The 26,524-nt window shown below is 40.6% G+C and overlaps 1 protein-coding gene across 2 annotated transcripts in view; it reads right to left on the bottom strand.

Moving 5' to 3' along the window:
* Window positions 1-1,062: 1,062 nt before the first annotated feature.
* Window positions 1,063-26,524, bottom strand: part of LOC131684744 (F-box/WD repeat-containing protein 11) — a 103,808-nt gene continuing 78,346 nt past the window's right edge. Inside the window, exons 2-9 of one of the 2 annotated variants that reach the window (XM_058967871.1) lie at window positions 21,020-21,242; window positions 9,046-9,232; window positions 8,714-8,978; window positions 8,457-8,648; window positions 8,117-8,379; window positions 7,862-8,051; window positions 2,819-2,978; window positions 1,063-2,529 (exon numbers count right to left, since the gene is read on the bottom strand). In XM_058967871.1, the coding sequence (XP_058823854.1) occupies window positions 2,516-2,529; window positions 2,819-2,978; window positions 7,862-8,051; window positions 8,117-8,379; window positions 8,457-8,648; window positions 8,714-8,978; window positions 9,046-9,232; window positions 21,020-21,242 (1,494 nt within the window). In that variant the 3' untranslated portion in view covers window positions 1,063-2,515. Of the gene's footprint in view, window positions 2,979-7,861; window positions 8,052-8,116; window positions 8,380-8,456; window positions 8,649-8,713; window positions 8,979-9,045; window positions 9,233-21,019; window positions 21,243-26,524 lie in introns of both variants that reach the window. The other variant, XM_058967870.1, reaches the window with a different exon arrangement.

The following is a 26,524-nucleotide window of genomic DNA, read 5'->3' as shown; positions in this document are numbered from 1 at the left end:
AATGGATGAGTTGATTCCACCTACGTTCTGATACTATGATGTAAGCTCGTCAACGTTCATATTAGGGCTGGAGTGTAAGTTGTTGCTATCAGGAAGCAGCTGAACGTGTTCAGAGGGTTGCAAATCTGAAAGACGTGGAACGCTATTTGAACCTGCAGTTGTCCGGCCCAGCTTCGTTCAGTCGTGTAGCATATTTACCTGAGAAACTATGCTCAGTAGCAGTTAATTGCTACTTGCGTTTTCTTGAGCGGAACGGTTTAATGGAAGTCGGAAGCTAGACGATGGCAGCTATGGGAGCTCCTGCGTACTTTGTTTGTAAGATCGTACAAGATTACCTTAGTTTGGGTTCCCTCGCATTGCTCCATCCCAGGTAATGAAGAAGCGGCCTTTTTAGCTAATGCGGGCACTTTAGAAGGCGACACCGTGGAGCAATGGAGAGTTGGGACAGTGGTTACATTCTATCATCCCGTAGGTATCAACGAAACCTGGGTTTAGAGGAATAGATGTAGGTCGTGACTTCATTGTGTGGTGTCTCGGGTCATGTACAATCACTGCACGTTAGACGCTCATCTCCGACGTATTAAGCTGGCGAATAGCGGTATCTGCGCTTATGGCGATGGTTATCACGATATCGAACATATTGTCTGGACATGCGCCGAGTATTGTTCTGACAGATCTTAATTATTAAATTCCTTTAGGGCAAGCAGCGATCTCCTCTACGTGTCCCTCGTATACACTTTCCTAAAAAACTAACAATATACGGATTTAACTGCTCCTCTTATTTTCTTATCATTCTCAGGAGTGCCATCCTCCGCCTGTACCGTACACCAACGATGGTTTGATGAGACAAGGTGACACGAAACAACTCTGTCTCTGGAAAAATACAAAGCTCATCTTTGCCAAAAAAAAGATAACAGTGCATAATTCCAGCTGGATTGAAAATGATCGATTAGGATCGATTTGCGAGGATTCATTGAACTGCTCAGATAAACGTTCTGTCAAACTTTACAACGGGAAATTTCGAATACGTAATAGACAAGCAGTGTCAACTTTGGACAGTCCTAGTTTACATATCTTCAGTTGAATATATTTCCCCTTTTTTCTGGTTTTCCTCAACAAGTAGAATTCATAATCCTTGCATTACTCATACACATCAGTCTTCAACTGTGGTGCTGCATCATACACGCATTCCTTAAATTCAGATCTTTGCGGAGCGCTGTTTCGTTTACGGCCGTTTTCTACTAGAAACGCATTTTAATAATCAACCCCGGCTACCATCAGAGTGCAAGTAATAATAGTCTGTTCACTACATTTTCGTTCGATTTCAAATATAACGTTATCTAAGTCTGTGGATAGTTTTCTTGTTTTATACTTCTTTCTAAATTTTGTTAAGGGCGGCTGTAATCCGAAACGGGAAACGATTAATAGATAACAACTGTTTTTGTTTTACTTTTACTTTATCCACTTGTAATGTTTAAAGATGCTTTTTTAAAAGGGGAATTCTACCAAGTTTTACGATTTCTCTTTTTGTGTTCTGTAATGACTAATCTATTAGCGAATTTATTTCTATTACTACTCGCTTAAGAGTTCCATAAATTATATTGGTATTACTAATAAACAACAGCATTTTATTTTCGGACAGTTCTTTCCACACACATCGCACTAACCGTCGAATAGCTATTACTAAAAAAAAGTTTTAAAATTTATCTAATCTGGCAGACCTTGTCCTCACTCACCGGTCCAAATTACTCTCGGTCCAACGGAAACTCTACAGTCTACAGTCTGATAATAATATTAATGGTCAAATTTTAAAAGCGACAAGCAAAAAAAATGTACAAAAGTCGATGACCAAAGCAGCGATGCATAATCGGTTTTCAAAGCGGGACCAAATGTCCTAGCAACTGTTGATGTGTTCGCACGCCACTATTTCGATCAAAGACAGTAGAATGAAATTCTTATCTGAGATAAATTTACTTCATAAGCCTTCTAAACTTTCCGCCATTCATTCAAATACAACCCGCTCAAATCAAATTGTGGACTTTTTATCTCGGGTTCGTCAGGAATTTGTTGCAACAAATAGAATTTCATAGTTCATTTCATAGAAAATTAACACACATACACGATAACCACATACACACACAAAAGTGCACCGATTAACTAAAACAGTATAGTTTGTTTCGTCTTCTCGCTTGTGTGGTTCTTCCACTGCACGGTCAACTATTTCAATATTTTGCTTTTGTTGTGGCCAACAGTATGTTTATTTTCAAATATTGTATACCGAATATAATCTTATTTGTAATCATCTGTTTGTTATCCTGTTTGCGCAAAGCTTTCTATATGTTCCTGCTTCACGCGCACATACAAATATGCGTGAAACGTCCAGCGAATCGTCGAAAGAATGTATGTGTGTGTGAGTGAGGTTGTGTTTTTGTTATATGTCTGGTTGTTATTTTCTGACTGGTTTCTACTGCATATGATAAACGGGTCCTACTAAATACATTGTCCCGGCAAATCCTTACGTGATTTCAGCTATTATTTCGAACGATCCCACGTACACGGCACATCACACCCGAACGAACGTAACGTTGTGTAGGAGAGAAGAGAAAAACAAGAATAAGCAATAGGTTTGTTGGTTCGAAGGTGTTTGTGGGCACATCTGACTTGCGATGGGTTTTTGTTGGTTGGTTGGTTGGTTTATTTTGATCCGGTTTCCGATTTTTGTTTGTTTGTTATTCTTTCGTTCAGTATGCGTCGTCATCGTCAGTCTCTTGCTGGGGTTGAGCTCGGCCGCCAACGGCAGCAGAGGAGGAATACTCACGTGATGGACTTCGGCCCACCTGGACCATAGCTTGGGGCGTCGTCGATTCGTCCTTTTGAGAGCAATTCAGAAAGTCCCATATCAGGATGGTATCATCGTGGGAGCTACTCACTATCTGGAACTCGTCGAACTGAAGCCGGAAGACGCGGCCCGTGTGTTCCTGGGAAAGATAAAAAAAAATAATTACCGAAAGATGATCTTGAATGTGCCAGGGCAAATATGTTATTATACGCAGGTGGGGTCACAGTCACTCCCATAGTCTTTTTTGCAACTTCTCACGTAACTGTCAACTGTCAAAATTTAGTTTGATTAGTATTATTAATCATCGCCAGCACGACTGAAGTGGACTATAAGACACGCTGAACCACAACATCCATAGGCATTATTTTGATCGCTACCTCCGTTATCCCGCAAGGAAATCATCTGGGCTCAGTAACATTTTTTTCTATTTTAATGACGAATTTCGTCATCTAGGATTCGGCGCTTCGTTCAAACCATACACTTCATCAGTAGTGGCAAGTGCGTACAAACATCACTAGTGCAGTGAAGGGGTAGGATGGGATCGATTCTTTTATCTTCGACTTGCAAATGGGTGTGGCTGCCTGCTTTGTCAGACGAAAATGCACGGACGAACCGTTTTGTGACCACTTCTCAAGTAATTTATGAGAAGGATCTGCAAGCATACTGTCAAAATTTATTTGGAGCAAAAAAATCCGAACGTCCCGTTACTCGCAAAACCAGAGCTAGTAACGTCTTCAAAGTTTACTCCTATTGTTACGGAGGATCGCACCAGTCCCTCGAGTACCCCCCGGTCGCAAGAGAGCGCGGGGCAAATAGTATAAGTGACGAGAAGTATTGTAAGTAGAAGAAAGAATAATTATAAACTTATATTTACAATTGTGTGTTGGTCAGATAACTGACAGTGGGAAGATTGGTGAAAAAGGTGAATTAGGGTGACCAATGTGAGTCAACTGAATACAAAACAAAACAATAAAAATAATCGATTCATTTAGCTTGCAGCCTAATATCCAGAACAACGGTGTATTGCTGAAAAGACCCCGAAAATTCCCCCAACAAACTAAAAGATTGTTCAAGATGCGAAGCTCACGGAGCAAGAAAACCCACTGTCAGGCGTATATTGAAGTGGATACAGACCGAATGGTAAGCTACTGCCATTGCGCGAGTTGTGGTGGCACAACAGTTGCGTTGGTATCAACGGCAGTATCGCAGAGCCAGACCAAGCCTTTACATGTCCCAACTGTCAACGGTCATCATAGACGATACCAGTGGAAAGGCCCAAAAGTGGTACAAGTTTCAGAACAAGTTCTGTAAAGAATACTGCGAGTGCACGAGCTAAGTTAGTTCAGCTGCAGATGGATAGGTTGGAAGCGCAGAAGAAGATAGCGCTCAAACGTCTGAAGTTGCAATATGAGAAGCCCGAGAATGAGCTCGCAGCGATGAAGCTGCAAGTCGAAACGGAAACTCTGGAAGAAACCTTCCGGCTACGTGGGCAGCTGGAGTTCGGAAATGAGGATGATGATGACAACAGTGCGAATTCACAGCAGAATTCTTATAGCAAAGTGAGACAGTGGCGAAGTCAACAGTACGAGGCTATGAGCTCGACTATGATGAGACCCACAGAGGCAGCAACTGGGGCTGTTCAGTGGACGGAAAATACAACGACACCTAGGACAGATGCTAGACAGAAATGACGTAAGGTACCAACTAGCGATAAGCAAACCGTTTTGGATAGGGCGTTAGAAGGTATTTCACTGAACGATACAGCAGTACGGTCTTCGTTAGGGGGTCTCATTGGCCGAACTTCTGAAACCGTTGTGCACACATATGTCACTAGCAAACTAGATCCCCAAACCCGGTGTTAGAACCCGTCTTACCGAGTATCAGCGGTATGCAGTTAGCTATGCAGGTATACAGATCTTTCCCTCCCACACCGACCGGGAATGAACCGAAACCCTTAAATTATGCCCCGACAAATACTCAAGTTGGTCTGTATCGAAGTCTTCTGTCAAATAGTCCGATTGTTGTTGGTACCTACTGGAGTGAGTGCAAACAGTGTCGGAATATTAAGAACGAGACCCGGATATTTATCACAGCTGAAACCCATAACCGATGAATCAGAGCCGATCCCAGCGCCAACTGCAGGATACCCGATGCCGAGGTCCGGATTCGAACCGCACACCTTTTCGGGGCAACCTAGTGGACATCTACCGCCGATGTCCGGTGGTCAATCGTTGCCGGTACCAACAGATCGTTTCTTATCAGGTTTGGGAGCGCCACCAATGCCAAGAATACCGACATGGAATCAGGGCGGACAACTGAGTCAGAGCGCAAAGCAGTTGGATGAACCACTTCGGTTATCTTATCACGGTGGACCGAATCCGCAACAGCTCGCTGCCAGGCAGGTGATCTTCAAAGAGCTGCCTACCTTCTCGGGAAATCCAGAGGACTGGCCTCTATTCAGCAGCTCTTATTTCAACACGACGGAAGCGTGCGGATATTCTGATACAGAGAATTTGGCCAGACTGCAGTGGTGTTTGAAGGGGAACGCATTCGAAGCGGTACGAAGTCGTTTACTGCTACCGGCAGCTGTGTCACATGTTATTGCCACACTTGAGACGCTGTACGGTAGACTGGAGCTGTTAATCCACGCATTGCTGCAGAAGGTGCGCAACGTTCCAGGACCGAAGCAAGACCGGCTCGACACGTTTATCGGATACGGATTGGCAGTTCAAAATCTATGCGATCACCTGCATGCCGGCGGTCATTTGAACAATCAAATGCTATTGTTCGAGCTAGTGGACAAGATACCTGCGAACATGAAGCTTGATTGGTCGTTGTATAAAGAAAGGTGCAGAGAGGTGAACATTCGATCGTATTCCCAGTACATGTCGACGTTGGTTAGAGCGGCAAATGATGTGACACTACACTACGAACCGAGACAACCGCAACCGCAATTGCAGCCTACGAAGCTAGATGTCACAGAGGAACCAGCGAAAACGCCGGGGAAGGGTGAGGCTATGGATATACCTCCGCGCTTATCCGATCCAGCATGTCTGGTTTGCGAAGACTCAAAGCATCGGGTGAAGAACTGCGGTGTGCTTGCCAAGAAGACGTTGGACGAGCGCTGGAAGACTATACAGGAGCTCAAACTTTGTCGTATATGGGTGGGATCTCATGGAATGTGTCCGTGCCGAGTCAGAGTGTTAGATCGACGGATGCCAGCTTCATTCACCGCTACACTCAAAGCAGACGCAGAGAGAACTTGTGTCAAAACAGGGGAAGTTTGAACCCAAACCGTCGGGATCTGAAGCCGTTACCAACCATCACTAGGCAAGACCATACTTTTTCGAATTATCCCTGTAGAGCTGCATAAAAAACAACCGTTCGGTGTCAACTTACGCGTTCTTGGATAACGGGTGGTCGCGGATGCTGGTCGACGAAGATATTGCGATACAATTGGGCGTCAAAGGAAATTCGCTTTCACTGTGTCTGCAGTGGACAGCTAACACGAAACGAATTGAGACCGAGTCTCAGCGGATTGCTTTGAAGAATCGTGGAGAAGCCGATGCGACAAAGTTCACGCTGAGCGATGTGCGCACTGTGGGTAAGCTGGAGCTACAACCGCAGTGCCTGCGATACGCGGAGTTGGCTGAGTCGTTACCATATTTGAAAGGTCTCCCGATCAAAGATTACGAGAACGCATTGCTTCGTATTCTTAATGGTAACAACAATGCTCACGTGACTGCCATGCGCAAGATACGTTTGGGCCAGCCTGGAGAACCGATTGCGGCGAAATCGCGGCTCGGGTTGACTGTGTACGGCAAGCAAGACAAAACTGCGGATCGCGCACACAGTTTCCATAACTGCGAGTGTCAGGATGACCGGTCACGATCGTTAAACAGTTCTTCTCGGTGGAAAGTACGGGTATCGAGGTTGTAGGATGTCCCGAAACTCCGGAAGTACAACGTGCGAACAATATCCTTCAGAAAATTACGAAGCGTGTCGGTCAGCGGTTCGCGACGAGACTGCTGCGGCGATATGATTATTTCGAGTTTTCGGATAGCTATCCGATGGCAGTTCGTCGAGTGCAATGATTGGAGCGACGAATCTTGAAAGACCCAGTAATTGGCGACAGTATTGTGAAGAAGCTTTCCGAATACCAGGCGAAGGAGTACATCCATAAAGCGACCTCGGAGGAACTGGAGGAGGCGGACCCTAGACAAACTTGGTACCTTCCATTGGGTGTCGTTGTAAATCCGAAGAAGCCATCGAAAATCCGCATATTTTGTGATGCCACAGCCAAAGTAGATGGCATTTCGTTGAACACGATGCTGTTGAAAGGATCGGATCTTCTGAACTCTCTTCTGGCAGTGCTCTTCGGATTCCGGGAATGACGGGTGGTCCTCTGCGCGGATTTGAAAGAGATGTTCCATCGAATTAAAATTCGACGGGAAGATCGTCATGCACAACGGATGCTTTGGCGGGAAGACCCAAGTATAAACCCACAGTATATCTGATGTCACTACGTTTGGGGCCGCGTGATCACCATGCTCGTTACAACATGTGACATTACGTCGACGATTATCTGGACAGTGCAGACAGCGTAGAGGATGCGGTAAAAATAGCGTTGGAATTTAGGCACCCACCAATTTCACCTGCGAAATTGGTTGTTGAGCTCCAAGCTCCAAGGTTCTGGCACGGGTCGGGGAAGGCGACCCTGCTTTCGAGAAATGCATCCAGCTGGACAAGAATTGCTCCATGGAACCGGTACTTGGCATGTACTGGAAACCAGAAGAAGACGTCTTCACGTTCTCAACGACACTAGCGATTGAGACGAGCCACCACTGACAACGGACAACGGTTTACTATTGATCAATCTTGCCGAAAGAGAAAGGGTTATATAACCAATGAGCGAGATTTACTTCTGACTGTTGTCACTTGTTTCCAATCGTGGAAAACAATGAACGTCCCTTTTTTGCATACTGAACTATAGCCACTTATTAGAATTGTTAGAACACTTACCATTAACGTCTTTAAGCACAGCGTGTTGGTCTGCGCTCGAATGTCTAAGGCAGCTTGGAGATCCCACACCTTGATTTTGCCATCGTAAGCACCGCTCACGATGCGTTTCGAGTCGAATCGAATGCAGCGGACGAGCTCTTCGTGACCCTCGAGAATCCGCAAACAGGTACCACATTCGATGTCCCAAAGTCTGGAAAGTTAAACGGTGGGAAGGTACGTTAATAACTAAACGTAAAATGTTGCTCTATTCGTTACCTTATAGAATTATCTGAACTACCGCTAACAACCAGCCGGTCCCGGTACTGAAGACACGCGATGCCGCGCTTGTGACCATTGAGGGTGCGTACAAACTCGCACGTCGAAGTGTTCCACACTTTGATCGTGCGATCACCGGAAGCCGAGACAATGTATTTCTCGTCAAAATCCACTACATTAACAGCAGCCCGATGGCCTACCAGTACCCGCCGGAGGGCAATCTCCGTAGGCGATGTCATGTCCCACACGGCAATCGAGCGATCCTTCAAAATAAAATAAATTATCGGATGAATGTTTAGGGTATGTCTAAGACAGTAAAAATGATGTTTCTTTTTCCTACCTTGGAACAGGTCACCATCATGCCGTTGTTGAAGCGTAAATGCAGCACCGCTTCGCAGTGATGTATCAGTGTGTTAACCATATCACCAGAGTTTACGTCCCACACGCGGACCGTGGAATCACTGGAACCGCTGATGATCACTTTGTCGTCATATTGCAGACAAAGTACTGATCCGGTATGACCGGTTAAAATCTACAAAAAAAAACCAAATGAACACACCCCTCGTTGGTGTTATGAGCAAACAATTTGAAACATACCTTACAACATTGAAGCGAATTGCGGTCCCAGATTTTAATTGTATTATCTCTGAGACCGGACACGATCTTATCATCGTCGTACTGTAGACAGTACACGCCTTTCGAGTTCTCCGATCGACAGTTTATTCGCTGCAGGTTGTGATTACCGGTGCGCCAATTGTTCTCGATCGCTTCGATATCTTTCATTATTTTCGGGAACAGCTCACGGTAAAATTTGTGCGGTCTATGTGTTACACCCGGTCGCGGTATGAACAGATATTTAATCCTAAAAAAATACACACACGCGTTCGTTATTCTCTAGACAATACACATAAAGCAATCGGGAAATTTACCATCCTTTTCGTTCCGCAAGCCCTCGCCAGAGGGAATCGGTACGAACGTTCCGTTCTATTAGTTTTTTCCATAGCATGCCCTCTGATATGACTCGGGACCACTCTTTGCATACACGCTCTGCTCGGCACAGTGATTTGGCGTCCAGATAGGAGAGGATGTTTTCTGCTACATGATCCAGTCCCTTTGCTGCAATGGAATAGAGTTGAAATGGTAATTTAATTCGCAGAACTGTAACGATTGCAAGCTTTATATTTTATGCGAATAATGTTGAATATAGGGTAGAGAGCCTATTTTTCTTTCAAAAGCCGGAAGCCGCAGCAAAAAGAGTGACCTGCAAAGGGGTCAGCACTAGTAAGTTTAGATGCGTCCTCGTAATGAAAATACCCACATATTTTGGATGTGATTAAACTAATCAATCTATGAACTTCGTACAAAATACTTCTGTTGTTGTTGAGTACCCATAGCTAACGACAATAATTACGCCGTTGTGAAAGTATTGTAAGTATTTGAAGTACATATTTGTAGTCCTAAAAATACTTAATACAATACAATGCGCTTTACTTAAATTCCCTTTGGTAATGGAATTACAATAAATTTGTCAAGTACTTTGTTTTTAATGGCGCTACAATGAATCAAGTGTCAATTTTTGCAATGCGTCGTATTGAAGTGCTTATTCCTTAATGATCAGCGGCTTCAAGCAAAACGCCAACTTCTCCGTCCGAAATGTCGCCAAACAAGCTGGGAGTGTTATTTACAACCGTGCATTGAACTAAAAACGAACCAAAGCTTTGGTTGTTGCACCACAGTGCATCGGTAAACAAAACATAATGGTCATAGCACGATCCCGAAAGTTGAGCACGATACTGACGAAATTCAGTTGTGTGCTTATGGACACCTCGACAAGGCATACTTTAAACAGTTTCCTGGGCAGAAGTTTCATACGGCACCGGATGAGAAAAAGTGGCAACATTTTCAAGCAAACGAAACTGTCGAAGTTCGGTAAGAAGTATTTGGTTTGGCAGGCTATCTGTATCTGCGGCTTGAAAAGCAACATATTCACTTTGTATAACCGCAGTTGAGATCGCGTTTTTAAATTCGTAGGTTGTAACAGATTGACTAAATCATCAGGGGTTTTGATTTTTGAATATGACGAGATCGCAGAATGTGCACCAAAAAATCCTGAATTTTACTTCCGTCGCAAACCACAGCCCAATCTGACACGACTAAGAGGCACCCCCACGATAAATGGACCAGAAAGGCATGAAATGTCGAAACTCGGTGCCATGTCGAAAAGAATGCTTCCCATGAAAATCTCCGAAGAAAGGTCGGAAATGTGGTCTCCAACCTTTCTCCGCACACAAATATAGTCCCTCCCCAGAGTCAAATCTCGCGATCTCCGATAGCCTCACGGCCATACCCGACTGATCCCATATTCCTCACAGCCCCCTCCCCGCACGGGCTTGATTCGCTGCTCGGATCACCACCCCTACGCAACTAATGAGTTTGACTGAGTTAGTAGTGCACGGTACTTGTTATTTGATTGTCAACATGATTTTGACATAAAATTCTGGCATTTGCTTTTCAACTAGACATTGGCCCCACTAGCGATGGTCCAACAAAAGCGGTCTAATTAAAAGCCAGTGACTCAAAACCGCATGACTTGTAAAAAATACTTTTTTTTGTTGGCGACACATGGATTTTAGCACATTGTTGACCTGTTTTTGGCTTCATAAATAGGGTAACTGTACCCTTATTCATTTTAGCTCCTCTGTTCACCCCACTCATTTGTACACATTAGTAAGAGCAGTATCTGTATTCAACGTGAACAGCTTAAATGATAGGATGAATAAGGGTGCGTTGTACTTGGCTTTTCACGTTCAACACTAGCACTCATCTTCTTTAGCGCCGATTCGCCAGTCCAGAGCACGCGGTTATGCTGCAAAAGATTATTATTATTATTATTTAAAAAGGTTTTAACCTCAAGGGTCATTTGCCCTGTTCAAAAATAGATGCATTTCCGATTGACATCATTCAAATAAAAAGCTATTGCGCGCGAGTGAATACCCTTAACCAGAGCTTAAAAAAATGACATCTCTGCGAGAACTTGAAAGAGAAACTAAACTCAATTGATGCCCGCCGCGATGAATGAAATGTTTGGTTCGTTTCCCTCGTCATTCGTTCTCCCGACACAGCGCATTCAACACAATACACTTTACAATACACTTTATCAGAGCTTAAAAAAATTGACATCCCTGCGCGAACTTGAAAGAGAAACTAAACTCAATTGATGCCCGCTGCGATAAATGAAATGTTCGGTTCGTTTCCCTCGTTATTCGTTCTCCCGACACAGCGCATTCAGGTCTGGATATGTTCGGTTTCAGAAGCACACTGAAGTTTTTTTTTCTATGCTAGCTCTGAAAGAGATTATGGAGCAAAAGTGCACTAGATATACACTACACGGAAAAAAGTTATTCCCAAAATCGTGAATAAAGTGCCATGAATTCTGGAACAATCACGTTTTTACGTTACGAAAACAGGACCATGACCAAAAATCATAGCTCTTATAATTATGTTCAATTTCCCTTCAGTGACGCCCGCATAACGCTTTCATTAGTGGAAATATTTGATTTTGTTTTGTGAACTTCAGTCACGGTTTCCGCCAAGAACTAGTTCACAACTTTATGAACATTATTCATAAAACCAAAGAATGACTCATGATTTTTATCATAGTTATAGGAACAATAGTTCACACAATCAAAATATTCTGGCTATTTTTTCATTAACTATATCACGAAATTCGGAATTTTATTCATGAATCCATTCAATCCTCGTGAACTAATTCATGATTCCTAATATATTAGTCACGATCCAATATCCGTGCTCGTGAAATGGTTCACAAAATCAAATATTCATGCATTCGTGAACTGGTTCATGATTCCTAATATATTAGTTAGGATCCAATATCCATGCTCGTAAAATAGGTCACGGCATCATGAAATATTATTCATGTGTTCGTGAACCGGTTCATGATATCCAGTATAACAGTCACAACTTACCATTCGTTTTCGTGAAATAGTTGACGAAATCATAAAATATTATTCATGTACTCGTGAACTAGTTCATGATTCCTAACATACTAGTCATCATCCAATATCCGTACTCGTGAAATAGTTCACGAAATCATGAAATATTATTCATGTATTCGTGAACTGGTTCATGATACCAAGTTTAATAGTCACAACTTATTCGTTTTCGTGAAAAAGTTCACGAAATCATAAAATAATAATCATGTATTCGTGAACTGGTTCGTGATTCCTAGTACATGATTTATGATCTATCTAGTATCTATTAACGTGCTTGTGATATTTAAAAGATATTCCTAATCATTTGCAATTCCATGCAACATGGTAATGAAATTTTTACGTGAACTCTATCGCAAAAGTTGGAGTATTATTCGTGGAATCATTTTTGTTCCATGCACATTTTTATGAAATACCCAGGTGCTAGCGACCAGTAATAGGTACGAGCAGTAGATATAAAAAAACTACTAGAACCTCGAATATCGTTATTTATTTAATAAGGTTCATTGTGATATCCGGACAGAAAACGAAAACTTCACTGAGAACCCAAAATAGTGGGCGTGATATAGTTCACAGAACCAGATATCGTGAATGAGTCTTATTTTAATGATCCAGTTCATATTGTCACGTTATTCCGAGTAAAAAAAACCTGTTTTAATCCACCTAGTGGTGCGATTGTGCCTTTCTCATTTCTCTAAACTATGGCACGGAGGCTGTTTATGTTCAACATAATTGTGGAAATGTCCATTACATTCTTAGTACACTTTGCACATAAACACAATGGCTTGCCAGCCACGAACTTGATGAGCTACGTGTCGACGGTGAAACACTTGAAACAAAAAATATCATACTTTATTAGCCTAATCAGCATTAGATCAATGTTATCTGCTTGCTAACTCATTTCGTCATGCGGGGGTGGGTGTGTGAGGAGGGCGAAAGTCCCATGAACGAACGACTCCCCAGCTTAAATTGGTATGCTTTGTGATATAGTGGTGGTTCAAAGATGATGGGGTTGAAAGGGAGGGGTATGAGGACTGGATGGGGAGGTGGTCTGAGGGGTGATTTAAGGAGATTTTTAAGGGAGGGGAGTGAACAGTAGAGGGGGGGGGGGGTGTAACCCCTCTCCGTAAACCATCAACTACGCCCCTGTTAAAATCCAGAAACCTTATGCGAGTCAAAAAAAAAATTTGGCCGGGATTAGGTTGACGTTTTTCAGAGTGATTGCATAACCTTTCTATATGAGAAAGGCAAAAATGTGTAAAAATCCAAAAAAGTGAATCGTCGTCAAATTTTTTTTCGAGTTTGCATCAAATCTCGACGTTTCATGCACTTTGAAGACATTTAGCATCAAAAATAAAAATTCTATTTTTAATTTTTCCTATAGTGTACATGAGAAATTTCTGTGTGGCCGCACTCTTAAACCCGTAATTCCGGAACCAGAATTCCGATCGATCCAAAATTCAATAGCAGCCGATGGGAAGGTTGCACTTTTCATTTGAGTCTAAGTTTGTACAAATCGGTCCAGCCATCTCTGAGAAAATTGAGCGACATTATTTGACACATACGCACATACATACACACACATACACACAGACACACACACATACAGACTTTTTCCGATCTCGACGAACTGAGTCGAATGGGATATGACACACGGCCCTCCGGGCCGGGATTAGTTTGACGTTTTTCAGAGTAATTGCATAACCTTTCTATATGAGAAAGGCAAACACCATTAGTAACCAAAAAGTAATAGATCGCGATAAGGCGAAGAGAATTTACGAATACCATGATAAAAATGCTGATATCATTAACATTACTCTTTGAAAGTAAGCTCTAAAATAAAATATCATGATAACATGAACAGAAATTACAAAAATAGTGACTAAGATCCTGAAACCATGAGCACAAACCACACAACTAGTAACAAAAATATCTAAAATCGTGAACAAGATCCTGAAATCATGAACATGAATTGATCTATTCGTGACTAAAATATCACGAAAACATGAACAGAAGTTACAAAAATCGCGACTAAGATCCTGAAATCATGAACTTAAATCACCCAACTCGTGACAAAAATATTTAAAATCGTGACAAAGATCCTGAAATCATGATCATGCTGCACTCTACTCATGACTAAAATATCATGATAACGTGAATGAAAATTACGAACATCGCGACTAAGATCTTGAAATCATGAACTTTAATCCCGCTAACGTCATGAGAATTCACAAGAATCGCGAATAAGCTCTTGAAATCATGAACAACGTTTGACTGTCGACTGTGTATTCCCAAATAATGAACAAGAATCACAACAAAACTAAACATGTCCAGGGAACAACAACAGTAACCCAACCAACCATTCTAATGTAACGCCATGTATATATCGGAGTGAACTGGTTTTTAGAAAACAAAATAGTTTCATTAATACGAGGTATATTATTTATAATTTCAGGAACTTGGTCACGGTTTTCGTAAATCGTTCAGTTCATGAAATCATGACCTTTTGTTCATGAATTTATGAACGGATTTTTTCCGTGTACTACCCAAAAGTTTAAGTTCACCCTACAATGTTAATGTAATATTCAAAAAGCTGTGATTTTCTTCATTTATTGTTATTAATTATCATTACATAATTATTTTTAGACCCATTTCTCTACGGTCGACACATAAAATATGTAGTTTTTTTTCACTTTTCAATTTGAATGGATATTTTTTTCGGCAGTTTCGATTTTCAATGTAAAAATCTTTCTACTTACCTTTTAATAAAGAAAATTACAAAAAAAAAAAAAACAATTTGGAATATAATTTTTGTAGTGAGCTCTCGCAGCACTAAGATGTTGTATGTGATCTAAGCGTCACCCAAAGGCGTCAAACACCCTCCTACACTCTGACCAGTAGCGTGTAGCAACACGATATAGTCAAGACGCACGTGCTTGACATAGTTTTCTGAGAAACCCACTCAATTATGTAAAATTCGAAAAAAGCGAGTGAACTTAAACTTTTGACTGGTAGTGTAGATTATGCAGTGCACTTATGCTCGAAAAAGTAGAAGATGCCAGCTTCTGCCTTTTAAACTGTCTACATAATAACACATGAATGCTTTGATTGGTGAAGGAATTTATATTTCCGCTGCACTAAAGCATTCGATTCTGCATGAAATTTAAGTCAGTTGGCAAGTTAATGAATGAGGGAGACGGTGAATCTGAATGTTGGTTTCGGTAAATACAAGCAGAAATAGGTAACTGATTTTGAAATTTCGGAGCACTGACCGTCTGTTGGTTGTTCAGTTTGTACTCTCTCTCGCTCTCGTGTATATGTCCATGTCGTTGTCGCTAGAACTGTTTTAGTTTTCGCTTATGGTTGTTTTTTATGCTTCTTGTGTTTTTGAATAACTTTGATGTATCCGTCTGTTTGGTTATTCCATCGCTGAGTGTACTGGATGTTGGATTAGGGTTATCAAGAATTATTGTTTGGTCTACTGACTGTCATATGGCAGTGCAAGACTATTTATTAGTGTGTGGGTTGTAGTAGATACATTTTCAGTTTTGGCGCATGGTTTATCGTAATGCGCCGTCTGGTTGCAGAACTGACACGCTGGCGTCTATCCAGAATATGTGCATAGCGTTCTTTAAATGTAAGTATCGTGAGCATATTTGCATTCGAAGGTCAAGCAGGACGAAATAGGCTGGTACAGCTGCATTCTAACCACACGAACCCCATTGAGAATTCTGGGGGAAAAGTTTCTAGTTACAAGCGCGTATATATTTGGTTGGTTCGACAATAATAATTTAACCGTCTACTGTTGCGTCAAAGAAATCGTATGTTCACTTCTTTTACATACTAAAAATATGTCTACTGAAAGTGTAAAATAAACAAACTCAAATCAGTGGTTGTTCTACTCATGAACGCGTAGATGTTAAATGCCTGTTTCCCACGATAATTTGCGAGGAAAATAAGTTTTCTGGATTTAATGAATTGCATGTGGAACGTTTAAATTTCTATCAAATTTAAAAGAATTAAGGTATGATTTTAAACCGGTTGACCAATGTTTCAATCTATCTTAAACAGAAGGACGAATAATTCTCGGTGTGTAGAAAAGAAGATTGTATATTGCAAGTAATTTCAAATCATACAACTATATATAAGTATTCAATGATCCTATTATACATGGTTGTATTGCTTATGTTTCAGTTAAGAAATCTTTTTTCAAGTCTAATTAAGTGATAGTCTTCTCGGATATGATATATATTGTTTGTTCTTTTTCTATGGTAAATTAAACATTCTACAAGACGTTTATTGGACAATTAACTGGTGGTTTTTGTTTTGGTCAGCTCCAGCGCACAGTTTTCTGTCAACGAACATTGGTCCTATTTGTTAGATGTTGGATGAAATCGATGACGAAAAAATCAGCTGAACATAAACGTCTCATGGAACGGCATTAGAGATGATTGCGACGTTTTAGCCGCTTTGTGGTATATTGAACAGGTTGACGGTGGAACCACACGTCGCCTCTGGTATTTCGGCATGATTTTTGTTTTTAATGTATTCGGAGCTGATGCTGTGGTACACTAGGAGGTTGCTAACAGTCTGTTTTCTTCCTCCGGACAAAACCAGCCTAGAGGCCGTCTGATATCCGGCGGGTTTAAGTATCTCAACCAAGAATTACGACATGTCAGCAGAAACCACTGGGTTCCTGCTGCCATGTCGTAAGAGGCGACTGAAAACAGGAGAAGTCCTCAAGTCAAGGTGTTTCTCCGTGCCGAGGTCTGAATGGCAGGCAGTTCGCGCACGGAGTATTGCTGGGTTACGCGAATCTCTGACACAGTGAACGTTTGTTTCTTCGCAAATCGTGAGAATCAAGTGAAAATTACGTCCCCAATACCCATTTCGGGGTTCGCTGTGGGCGACTTTAAGCCAACGTATTTGGTATCTTCTAATTGCTGTAATAAAGGGCTGATGATGAAATGTAATGCTGTGATCGAGTATGGTTAGAGTGACACAAATTAATCTTCAGCATAAACCTACAGCAATGTATCACGCCTTGTACAGAAAGGAAAACTTTTCACAGATGCACAAAAGAAAACTTTTATGTTGGAGAGCTACTTAATCCCATCTTCGCAGTTTTCAACGAAAATAGCATGGCAAATCCACGTGAAATACCTCGGGCATGTATACTTGCGAATAGTGCTATTGACGCATGTTTCATATCCGGCCTCACAGCTAAACAAGAAAATGTTCTAGTGTTCGGCATATTTACCGCATAATGAATCATCATGTTCTGATGATATGAAACGGTTGTATCATACTGTGGCAGAGATGCACTTCCCACCACATCATTTGGGGCAGCTTAGATATCACTTTGACAGGCACCGAATTGATTGAATACTTAAGTAGTACAAATGTGCATATACTTAATGTGGGAAATCGCCCAACATTTGCACAATCTTGTAGGGGAGGGGTGTTAGATGAAACTCTGTGCTCTGAAGGTAATACTTTATTAATATTATTTACTATTTCATTTTTGACGCTGTGCGTCTACAGATTACAACTTAGTCTAGGTTACACAAGCATTTCAACACATAAAATCAATTTCATGACAGAGTTCATCTCGTTACAATAAAAACATAAATAGAGAACATTGATTACGTCGGCTCCATATGGATTTCCACTTTAAATGAAATCAACGGCATCGAAAATTCCTCGTCCATCACTGGAACAAGTTTCTTTACTGCGGCAAGGTTAACACTAAGCGATTCTTTGACCGTTTCGGCGACATCACTTTCACTCAGTGTATTTCTAATACGCGTAAATAGCAGAAATGTTATTCGAAGCTAACGAATGCATGTCTCTTGTTTCAACTTAATCGATTAGAGCGGTGAAGACTGAGCCAGAGGTACGGTTTGTAAAGGCACTAATACGCCGGGATTCGTTCATACCAGGTCCATAATTGTTTCATTCATTGTTGTTACTTGAATATTTAACTTGTATACTTTATCTAACAAATTCAATTCACACACGTCGGTTTGGGATTAGGGGTGTGCGTCGCTCCACGCCGACAATTTCAGGTAAAAATCGTAATGGCCAATTTCTTCACTGGATGAAAACCGGTTTTCGCAGAAAACCAGTTTTCGGGTCAACGAAAACCGGTTTTCATCGAAGTGAAGAAATTGGATGTAAGCGTTTTACCTTAAGTCAGCGGCGCACACCTCTATTTGGGATGCAGTGTTGGCAGCGGAAGCAGCGACTGATCGCGTTGAATTGGAAGCAGAAGCTTCAGAAATCAGTTTTCTCTTCTTAATGAATGCTTCGAAACGACGAACATCGCATTTGGCGTGATACTGCTCAGAACAAAAACAAACAAAGCGAAGCAATTGATTCTGTTTGTTTACCAAAATTTTCGCAATCCAGTACCTCGGAAACACTTCATTCAGCCGCACTTCTACACTATTTTGCAGGAAACGACGGTTGCGCGCAGAAATATCACAATAACCGGAATAATCACCGGTAGTACAACGTTTAACACAAGAAGCCAATACAAATTTCTCGAGCAACTCTCTTAGCATTTCAAATGCTATCTACCTTCTATGGCTACCCGGTCATTCCGGTATTACTGAAAATGAATGGGCAGACGAATTGGCTAGAGCTGGCACTACAACTACAACGATTAGTTCGATAAAGCACAAGATTCGCACCCAAGTAACAATTCTAGTTTTATAGCACACTACAAGTGCATTCTAAGTTTTAAGAGGGGCTCCAAGAGTTGGTTTAGCTTGCAAACTTGGGTTAAAAAAAAAACTATGCTGCCGGATGTGAATACGAAAATATAAAAGAATTTGTTTTATTTTTCCAAGCACGATTGCAATATTTCATTCAGCGCATTGGCATGGCTACTATTCAAAGTGCTGAGTATTATTCGTATGTTCTTTGTGAATCCGATAACGGAACGTCACATCATTTGATATATAACTGCCCTGCAGTAATGCCATTGTGCATCCGAATTTTTGGTTCTCCATACATAAATAAAACTATGTACACGGAGCTAAAACTCCAGGATATGCTTCTTTGCTGTTAACCCAGTGTGGTAAAGAGCTATACGCTTTATCAGTAGGGCTCATTATTCCTTAAGGAGTGAAAAATTCAGGCTATTTATTGTTGTGGGTTGTGATTGTATTGTGCTGCCATTTCTATTTCCCTCGCCCTTTGGAGGGAGGTGGTAGGGCGTGCTGCAAAAACCAACTGCATATTATACCTATCATGTGAGACTAAGTTAGTGAATATTGGTTCAATCATTACCGAAGTGGCTTTAAAGGATGTTCCACATCAAATTGCATCATGAAAAAAAAACGCTGTGGAAAATAACCCATTGGGTTATTTTCTCTTGAAAATTTGGGTAGAAGTAGTTTAATGTGTATTGTTAACACTGTATTTTTATCGCTGCCAGATATACGAATATACTCAGGTTTTTTGCGGGGGGTATTTTTTACGCGGATTTTTGAATGTACGCGGTTTTCATTTACGCGTATTTTTTAACTTACGCGGTATTCTTTTACGCGATTTTTGGAATTTACGCAGTTTTCATTTACGCGGATTTTTGAATTTACGCGGTATCCATTAATGAGGTTTCCATTAACGCGGATTCTTAACTTAACGCGGATTTTGAAATTTACGCGGTTTTCATTTAAGCGGATTTTGAAGTTTACGCGGTTTTCAGTTACGCGACCTGTATCCCCGTAAAACAAACCTGAGTGCATTTGAAAAATTGGCGTCACCCGAAGTGTCTACTGAAGCCTCTGCTTCCTCAGATGAAGTAACACGAGGGCCCTAAATCCTTCTGGCCGAATCTAGCATCGTGCCACTATTAAAATATTGTCCTGAAGTGGTACGAAACCAACGGGTCACTTTCGTACCCAACCAAGGATATGAATCCCCACCCTCTCCCCTATGCACCGGAATTAAAGCCCATCGAAAAATACTGGGTAATTATGAAGCATCCCAAGGACGTCAAATCTGAGGAAGATATGAGGAAAAAGTGGGTTTCCGTACGGAAGAAGCTGCAACCAGGGGCGACATTATGGAACCGTTTCGAATCGACTTTTTCATACAAGCTCGCATACAATAAACCTTTCGTTTCGAGATGTGTAATGCCACCCCAGATGTTGTAGAGAACGTAATGAATGGAGTTATGCGTAAGGTGCAAGCGTACGGTTACGGTATTGAAGTTGAATGAAATGCCAAAAACCTACTAATGGGCTATATTTTATTGCCTGAAAGTTTAAATAGGATCAGTCCACTAGGTAGTTTTCTACAGTGTTTTATCCGTGATGAAATTTGATGTGGAATACCCTTTAGTTCTGGAATATGCCAGGACCCCAGGACTTCCGGAATTATAGATACTAGACAACATATTCCAAAAATCTTTAATCTTTACATTTAAAACTATGTTTGTGCGAATAGGTTCAGCCTTCTCTTAGAAAATTGCGTGACATTATTTGACACACACACGTAAACACACATACATACAAACGTACACAGAGCCATTTTGCGACTTCGACGAGCTGAATCGAATGGTATACGACACTCGGTCCTCTGATCCTCAGTTGGAAAATCGATTTTTGGAGTGATGTCATAGCCTTAAAGACAATATGAGAATGGTAAAAATTGCATGAAATCGTCTATTACGTTTTCCTAGTTTTAAGAAATTCACAAAACTTTTTGCATTCCCTTTAGACAAAAACACGGTGCAAATTCTAGACCTTTTTAGTGATTGTGTCAACTATCAATGACCAATTGAAAGTAAAATCACAACCGATGCTTGAAAGAGAAAATCCAAAATGAAACACCACACATCGATCGATTGGCTCACATCTTTGCAAGGTGCGATCATACTTACTAGGTAACAGTGTGATGAAATCCCGCTGCAACATCGGTTTCAGGTAGGCATTGATGTGTCCGTGCTGGTAATGACACATGCGCGACAGGAGCTGCTCGACAAAGTCCACTTGGTCCGATTCGTTCCATTTCGTGAAGTAGGAAAGACAGGCATCCCGTTCGGTCTGGAATGACTGTGAAGGCTCTTTCTTCCGCGCCGGATCGTACAGTATCGATGTGGTGAACTGTGTGGATAGAAGAGAAGATGATCGAAGGTTAGAGAATACATTCGTGAATAATTCCATTGTTTAAAGTGCTGGCCAGTTTAGACATAACTAGTGCCAGTTTATAACGATGGGAACGTTAATAACAGCAGTTACTTTACACTATTCATTTAACATATGTACCAAAATATTGTCGCAAAAAAAATTTAAATGTCATTTAAAAGAAATCACCGCTTACAAAGCTATTTATATTATGGCTAAGCAACCATGGATGTTCTTAGTTTTGACAGGAGGTAATGCTTGGCTAACTTCAAGAATATACGAAAGACGACTGTTGAAAATGGCTGCCTTTAATATTAATCTATATACGTCATGCTTTCACTATTCTACATTGATTCATCGGTACGCTTGATTGATACTGGGTGTAGCATTCCCTTTCTTAGTTTTCTATTACGATGCGTCATGGGCCTCATGAAACGAACCGAAAAGGTTTTACCCCAGCACGTTATGTGCCGGCGCGGATATGGAGAACTATTAAAAAGATGCTAATGAAACAGATTCACAATTTATGAAGGTGATTCATTCGGTTAAGTCTTGCTAAACCGCCAGTCACAGTGACTACCAGAGTTATCAACAGAGTGAAGTTTGAACACGAAAAAAAAATATCGCGTGCGAATTTGGCGAGTGTTTTTATTATTTGTTTGTAGTTTATTTTTCATCTGACCTTTATTAATCTACATGAAGTGTTGTTGGAAGGGAAAAGCCCATTTGAAGAAATGCGCGTAAAAACCACTCATCTTTTTAACATTCTTTGCAAACATGTTTACGAAGTTAATTTCACGTTGAACATTATTACTAGAACAAACATTAAAGCATTAAGTTAAATACAACTAATAAGTTTTACAGTTTCCTTACCGCGTTATCGAAACAAGTGCATCGCGAATTGAATATGCACGAAGACAATCAGACATATTCTTTCGTGACGTTACAACGATTTGCCGAATCTTCATTCGACAAATATGTTATAACTTTATCCAATGGACGCCTACATCAAAATTTATTACAGATTCAAAAAGTAGAAAGATTCAATCAACATAAACTTAATATACTGGAAGAGAATTGTTTTATGACCGATAATGTAACGTGACGTTACAACGCGTCACAAATTAGAACTTTCAACGTATTTCAATAAAAGTCTTATCATCAAATTCTAGTATATTCAGTTTATGTTGATTGAATCTTTCATGAAATTTTGTCTACTTTCCGAATCTGTAATAAGTTTTTATGTAGGCGTTCATTTGATAAAATTATAACATATTTGTCGAATGAAGATTCCTCAAATCGTTGTAAACGTCACGAAAGAATGTGTAAGAAGAATTATCACATGGAGCAAAAATCTTAGGGCGAACCAGAAATCTGTATCAAAAGTCGAGGAAGAAGTTCGATTACTTTCTATAGAATGTCGAAACTAATTGCTCGAACAACTTTGCACATATTGCGGGATAAGAGCTTTGCAACACATATCATTGAAAGACAGTAAGTTTTCTCGAAAATATCTTATCGTCGATTATGGCACCTTTAAATAGCTGAACTATTAAAAAGTGATTAAGGATGTGATCTTTTTTTCTAAGAAAAGAGCATTTGTATTTTAAGGTTCAGACAAGAGAGTTGTCACTACGCAATTTTTATCGAACAGTGATTCAAAGAGAGAATTTGCCAAGCAAACGAAGATAATTTGTCAACAAACATCAACGCAAAATAGTAACACCAAATTAGTTTCTAAATAAATACAGTCTATAAGCATAAGGTCTTGAAAGTTTATAAATATTCTATTGTAAAACAGAAAGTCATTTTTGCTGTCTGGGTTTTCGCGTCTTCAACCTTTATATACATTCATCATTTATCAGCTAACATAACACAGACATATTTCGATATACATTTACCAAATTCTCTTCAGTATAATTACTGACCATGACAAGTCGGTTGAAATACCATCTAAAAACACCCAAGCATGTGTTACGAGTGGAAAACATCCTTGAGCTTATGGTTGAATCAGTGCAACACGACCAGCGCAATGAACCAGTCGTATAAAAATGCGCATTTTCTCTTTGAAGAACAGACACAGAAGATAGATTTCAATGACCTCCGAGTTTTCCACTCCAACCTATCCAAGCAGTTTCGCAAACCCACTCGCGTTGTCAATTTATTCCGACATTTTTCAAAGTCAACCTCCATAGTAATGTCATGCACTGGATACATTCACCCAAAGACGTTTGATTGCACTTTTCATTCGTGGTTCACTCGTACGAACAAGCGCAGCATCGTAGTGTGTCACATATTTTAATATTCTGCTGAAATTGCATTGCGAACGTGACGGGCGGGCCCCGTCGGGAAACTCCATTCCCAACCAAACCGCCACCGACCCTTCTTATGAGAGCACATCTCAGCAATGCCAAGTTCTTTCACCACAAACTATAACCAAAAAAAAACGGACAAACCGAAAGTAGGTTAAGTACCGTATGTGCAAGAGGGCATACCGAACGATGACTTTATACTGATGGTAAATGGCAGAAGTGACGGTATAGCGAGTGTGGTGTGAAGTGAGGTGTAACATTATTTTGGAACGTTAGACAATGTCAATGTGTGGCTAATGTAGAACAAAGAAAAGGAGGGTCATTGCCAGAGAAACGTGTGCACTTGAAGTTCTGAGGTTTTTTCTTTAGTTTTACACGCTGTAAATGTACCTTGACGTATACATGTTATTCTAATGAATCATGTCATGACTATTACTGGAATATTTCCAACGTTATTCTATATTACAACCGATGTAATATTTATAGTTTTTGTAAAAAGTTTAAGTGGGTGCTCTCTTCTCGAGGTCTGAAATTGAGTTTTTGGGGAATTAATTGCAAATTATGTACTGAATAGATTTTAAATTTTTATTTTATATTTTGAAGCTACATGTATTGACTTCTAAATTTTAAAACCAGAAAAGAATATTGGCGCCCTTGAAACGTTATTGATTACACTGCTGTTGAGTTAAACCTTTTATAAAAGTATTGATCCGATTTCAATATTTAAAAAAAACATCAGTAAACATACCACTATGTTTTTCCGCGACAGATTTTTTTTATTTCGAAAAGTGTAAAATTTATGCAACTATTTTTCAATTTTACGTCATTTTTGACATATTTAAGGCTATAAAAACAGAACAAAATAAAACTCTGTCGCGGGAAAACGTAGCCGTATATGCCGTATATGTATTTACCGAATAATTTAATCCCCCAATTGAATCTTGATGAAAATTTTTGCAATAAGTTTTATTTCTACAATAATGTTTTACAATATTCTTTTGGCCTATCTCCGCTTAAAATCGCGGTCGTCACATACATTTATTTTTAAAAAATTTTTTTCTTTAAATTGGTTAATTCTCGGCACAAAAAGGAACTTAACCTTTTATGATCTTTTTTTCGAGCGCAAATAGAGACCAAAAACATTTTTTTCCGAAACTGTAGACACAACAAACTAGTTTTAATCAGAATAGGTGCTTTTCCCGCAGTTCTAGAAGTTGCTTATTTTTTACCATCGATTACACTAATATTCCTAGAATATTTAGGGTTATTTTGTCCTAATTCATCTTAGTTAGCACCTTCATTCATCCTACCCATGTGAACAGCACGAAAATACTGCATAATTTTAAACAACTGTAGCGCTGTTAATTGTTGGACTTGAGCCATTTAATCAGCAATTGATTCAGGAAAGTCTAACTTAAGTTCTGTGAAACTTTACTTTGGCATTTCAACTGCACACTATTGAAAAATCCGCCTCATTGTGAAAATGTTAGAAAACAAAATTGTCACTTATGTTTTGTTAATCGCTGATTTTTTTAATACGAACAACAATTGATTGCACAACATATGACGGCGCCGGTGGTTGAGTGGTAAGCGTGACCGACACTCATTCCAGTTGACCTGGGTTCAATTCCAGCCGAGGTTGTTGAGATTTTTCTGAGGTGAAAAAATCTGTGGTAACGTCTTCCTTCGGAAGGGAATTAAAGCCGTTGGTCCCCGGTCCATGAATTGATAAATCGATATATCTAATCCAGATAGTGGAGCCACCTCTCTGGCGTCGGTAAAGAAGAAGTAGAATCCAACTTCCATACTTACCAACAAATATCTCCTCCTCCCGTGATACTTGTGGAGTGCGCAGTAGTTAATACGACCTCTAGCAAAAGCAAGTGTCGGACTAACTCCTTTCCTTCCGCGATCTACGTTCCGGCTTTGGCCGGCGCTGGTATTGATCAATAAACACTTAAGAATTACCAGGAGTTGTACATTGAAAGATGTTCCGCTACTCCCAAGCATAATTATCTACTTATTCCCTGTGCAACTTCAGCTAGTCCAGATCGACCACGGAGTAGCAGCCAGGGGAGGTCGCACAAGCTCAAGCCAAGCGTTGATTTCACAACAGATAACGAGATGAGGAATTGCTGGTTTATAAAGGGCGAACACGAAATTATTGCGACACCGAAAATGTCATTCCAATTTTCTTATAATGTTTAAAATCAAACCAAAATTTTAGGGTAGTTTTATACATATATTTACTTCAAAAATCAAAAGAAAAGTTAATCGATGGAGCCTTGAGTGTAAAATTGAACGCATTTTCGCTTGATGCCCTCCATCAAAGTCTTTGCAGTGTCATCCGGTACCAGATTCTCAGTTTTTTCCATTACCTAACATGTCCTTCTCGTCTTTGACTGTCTTTTTGCTCTTCCGAAGTTCCCGCTTCATCATTGCCCAGTACTGCTCCACCGGGCGCAGCTCCGGACAGTTTGGCGGATTCATGTCCTTTGGAACAAAATGGACAGAATTGGCCTCATACCACTCCAGGACACTTTTAGAATAGTCGCATGATGCCAAATCTGGCCAAAATAGCGGAGCTTCGCCGTGCTGCTGCAAGAACGGCAAAAGGCGCTTCTCAAGGCACTCAGATTTGTAGATCTCGCCATTTACTGTGCCCTTTGTCACGAAAGGCTCACTCCTCAGTCCGCAAGCGCAGATGGCCTGCCGAATGAGATATTTGGAGGCGAACTTCGACATTTTCTTCTTCTTAAATTTGTCGTCCACATAGAACTTGCTCTTGTCGGTGAAAAACTCCAACCCCGGAATTTGCTTAAAATCGGCTTTTATATACGTTTCGTCGTCCATCACACAGCAGCCATATTTTGTCAGCATCTTCTCGTAGAGCTTCCGTGCCCGAGTTTTAGCCGTCGATTCTTGCCGCTCATGTACCTTGTATGTATG

Source organism: Topomyia yanbarensis, chromosome 2 (genome assembly GCF_030247195.1).
Source record: "Topomyia yanbarensis strain Yona2022 chromosome 2, ASM3024719v1, whole genome shotgun sequence".
Lineage (NCBI taxonomy): Eukaryota > Metazoa > Arthropoda > Insecta > Diptera > Culicidae > Topomyia > Topomyia yanbarensis.
The sequence above is the reverse complement of the archived record's forward strand: the minus strand, read 5'-3'. Positions and strand labels throughout refer to the sequence as shown.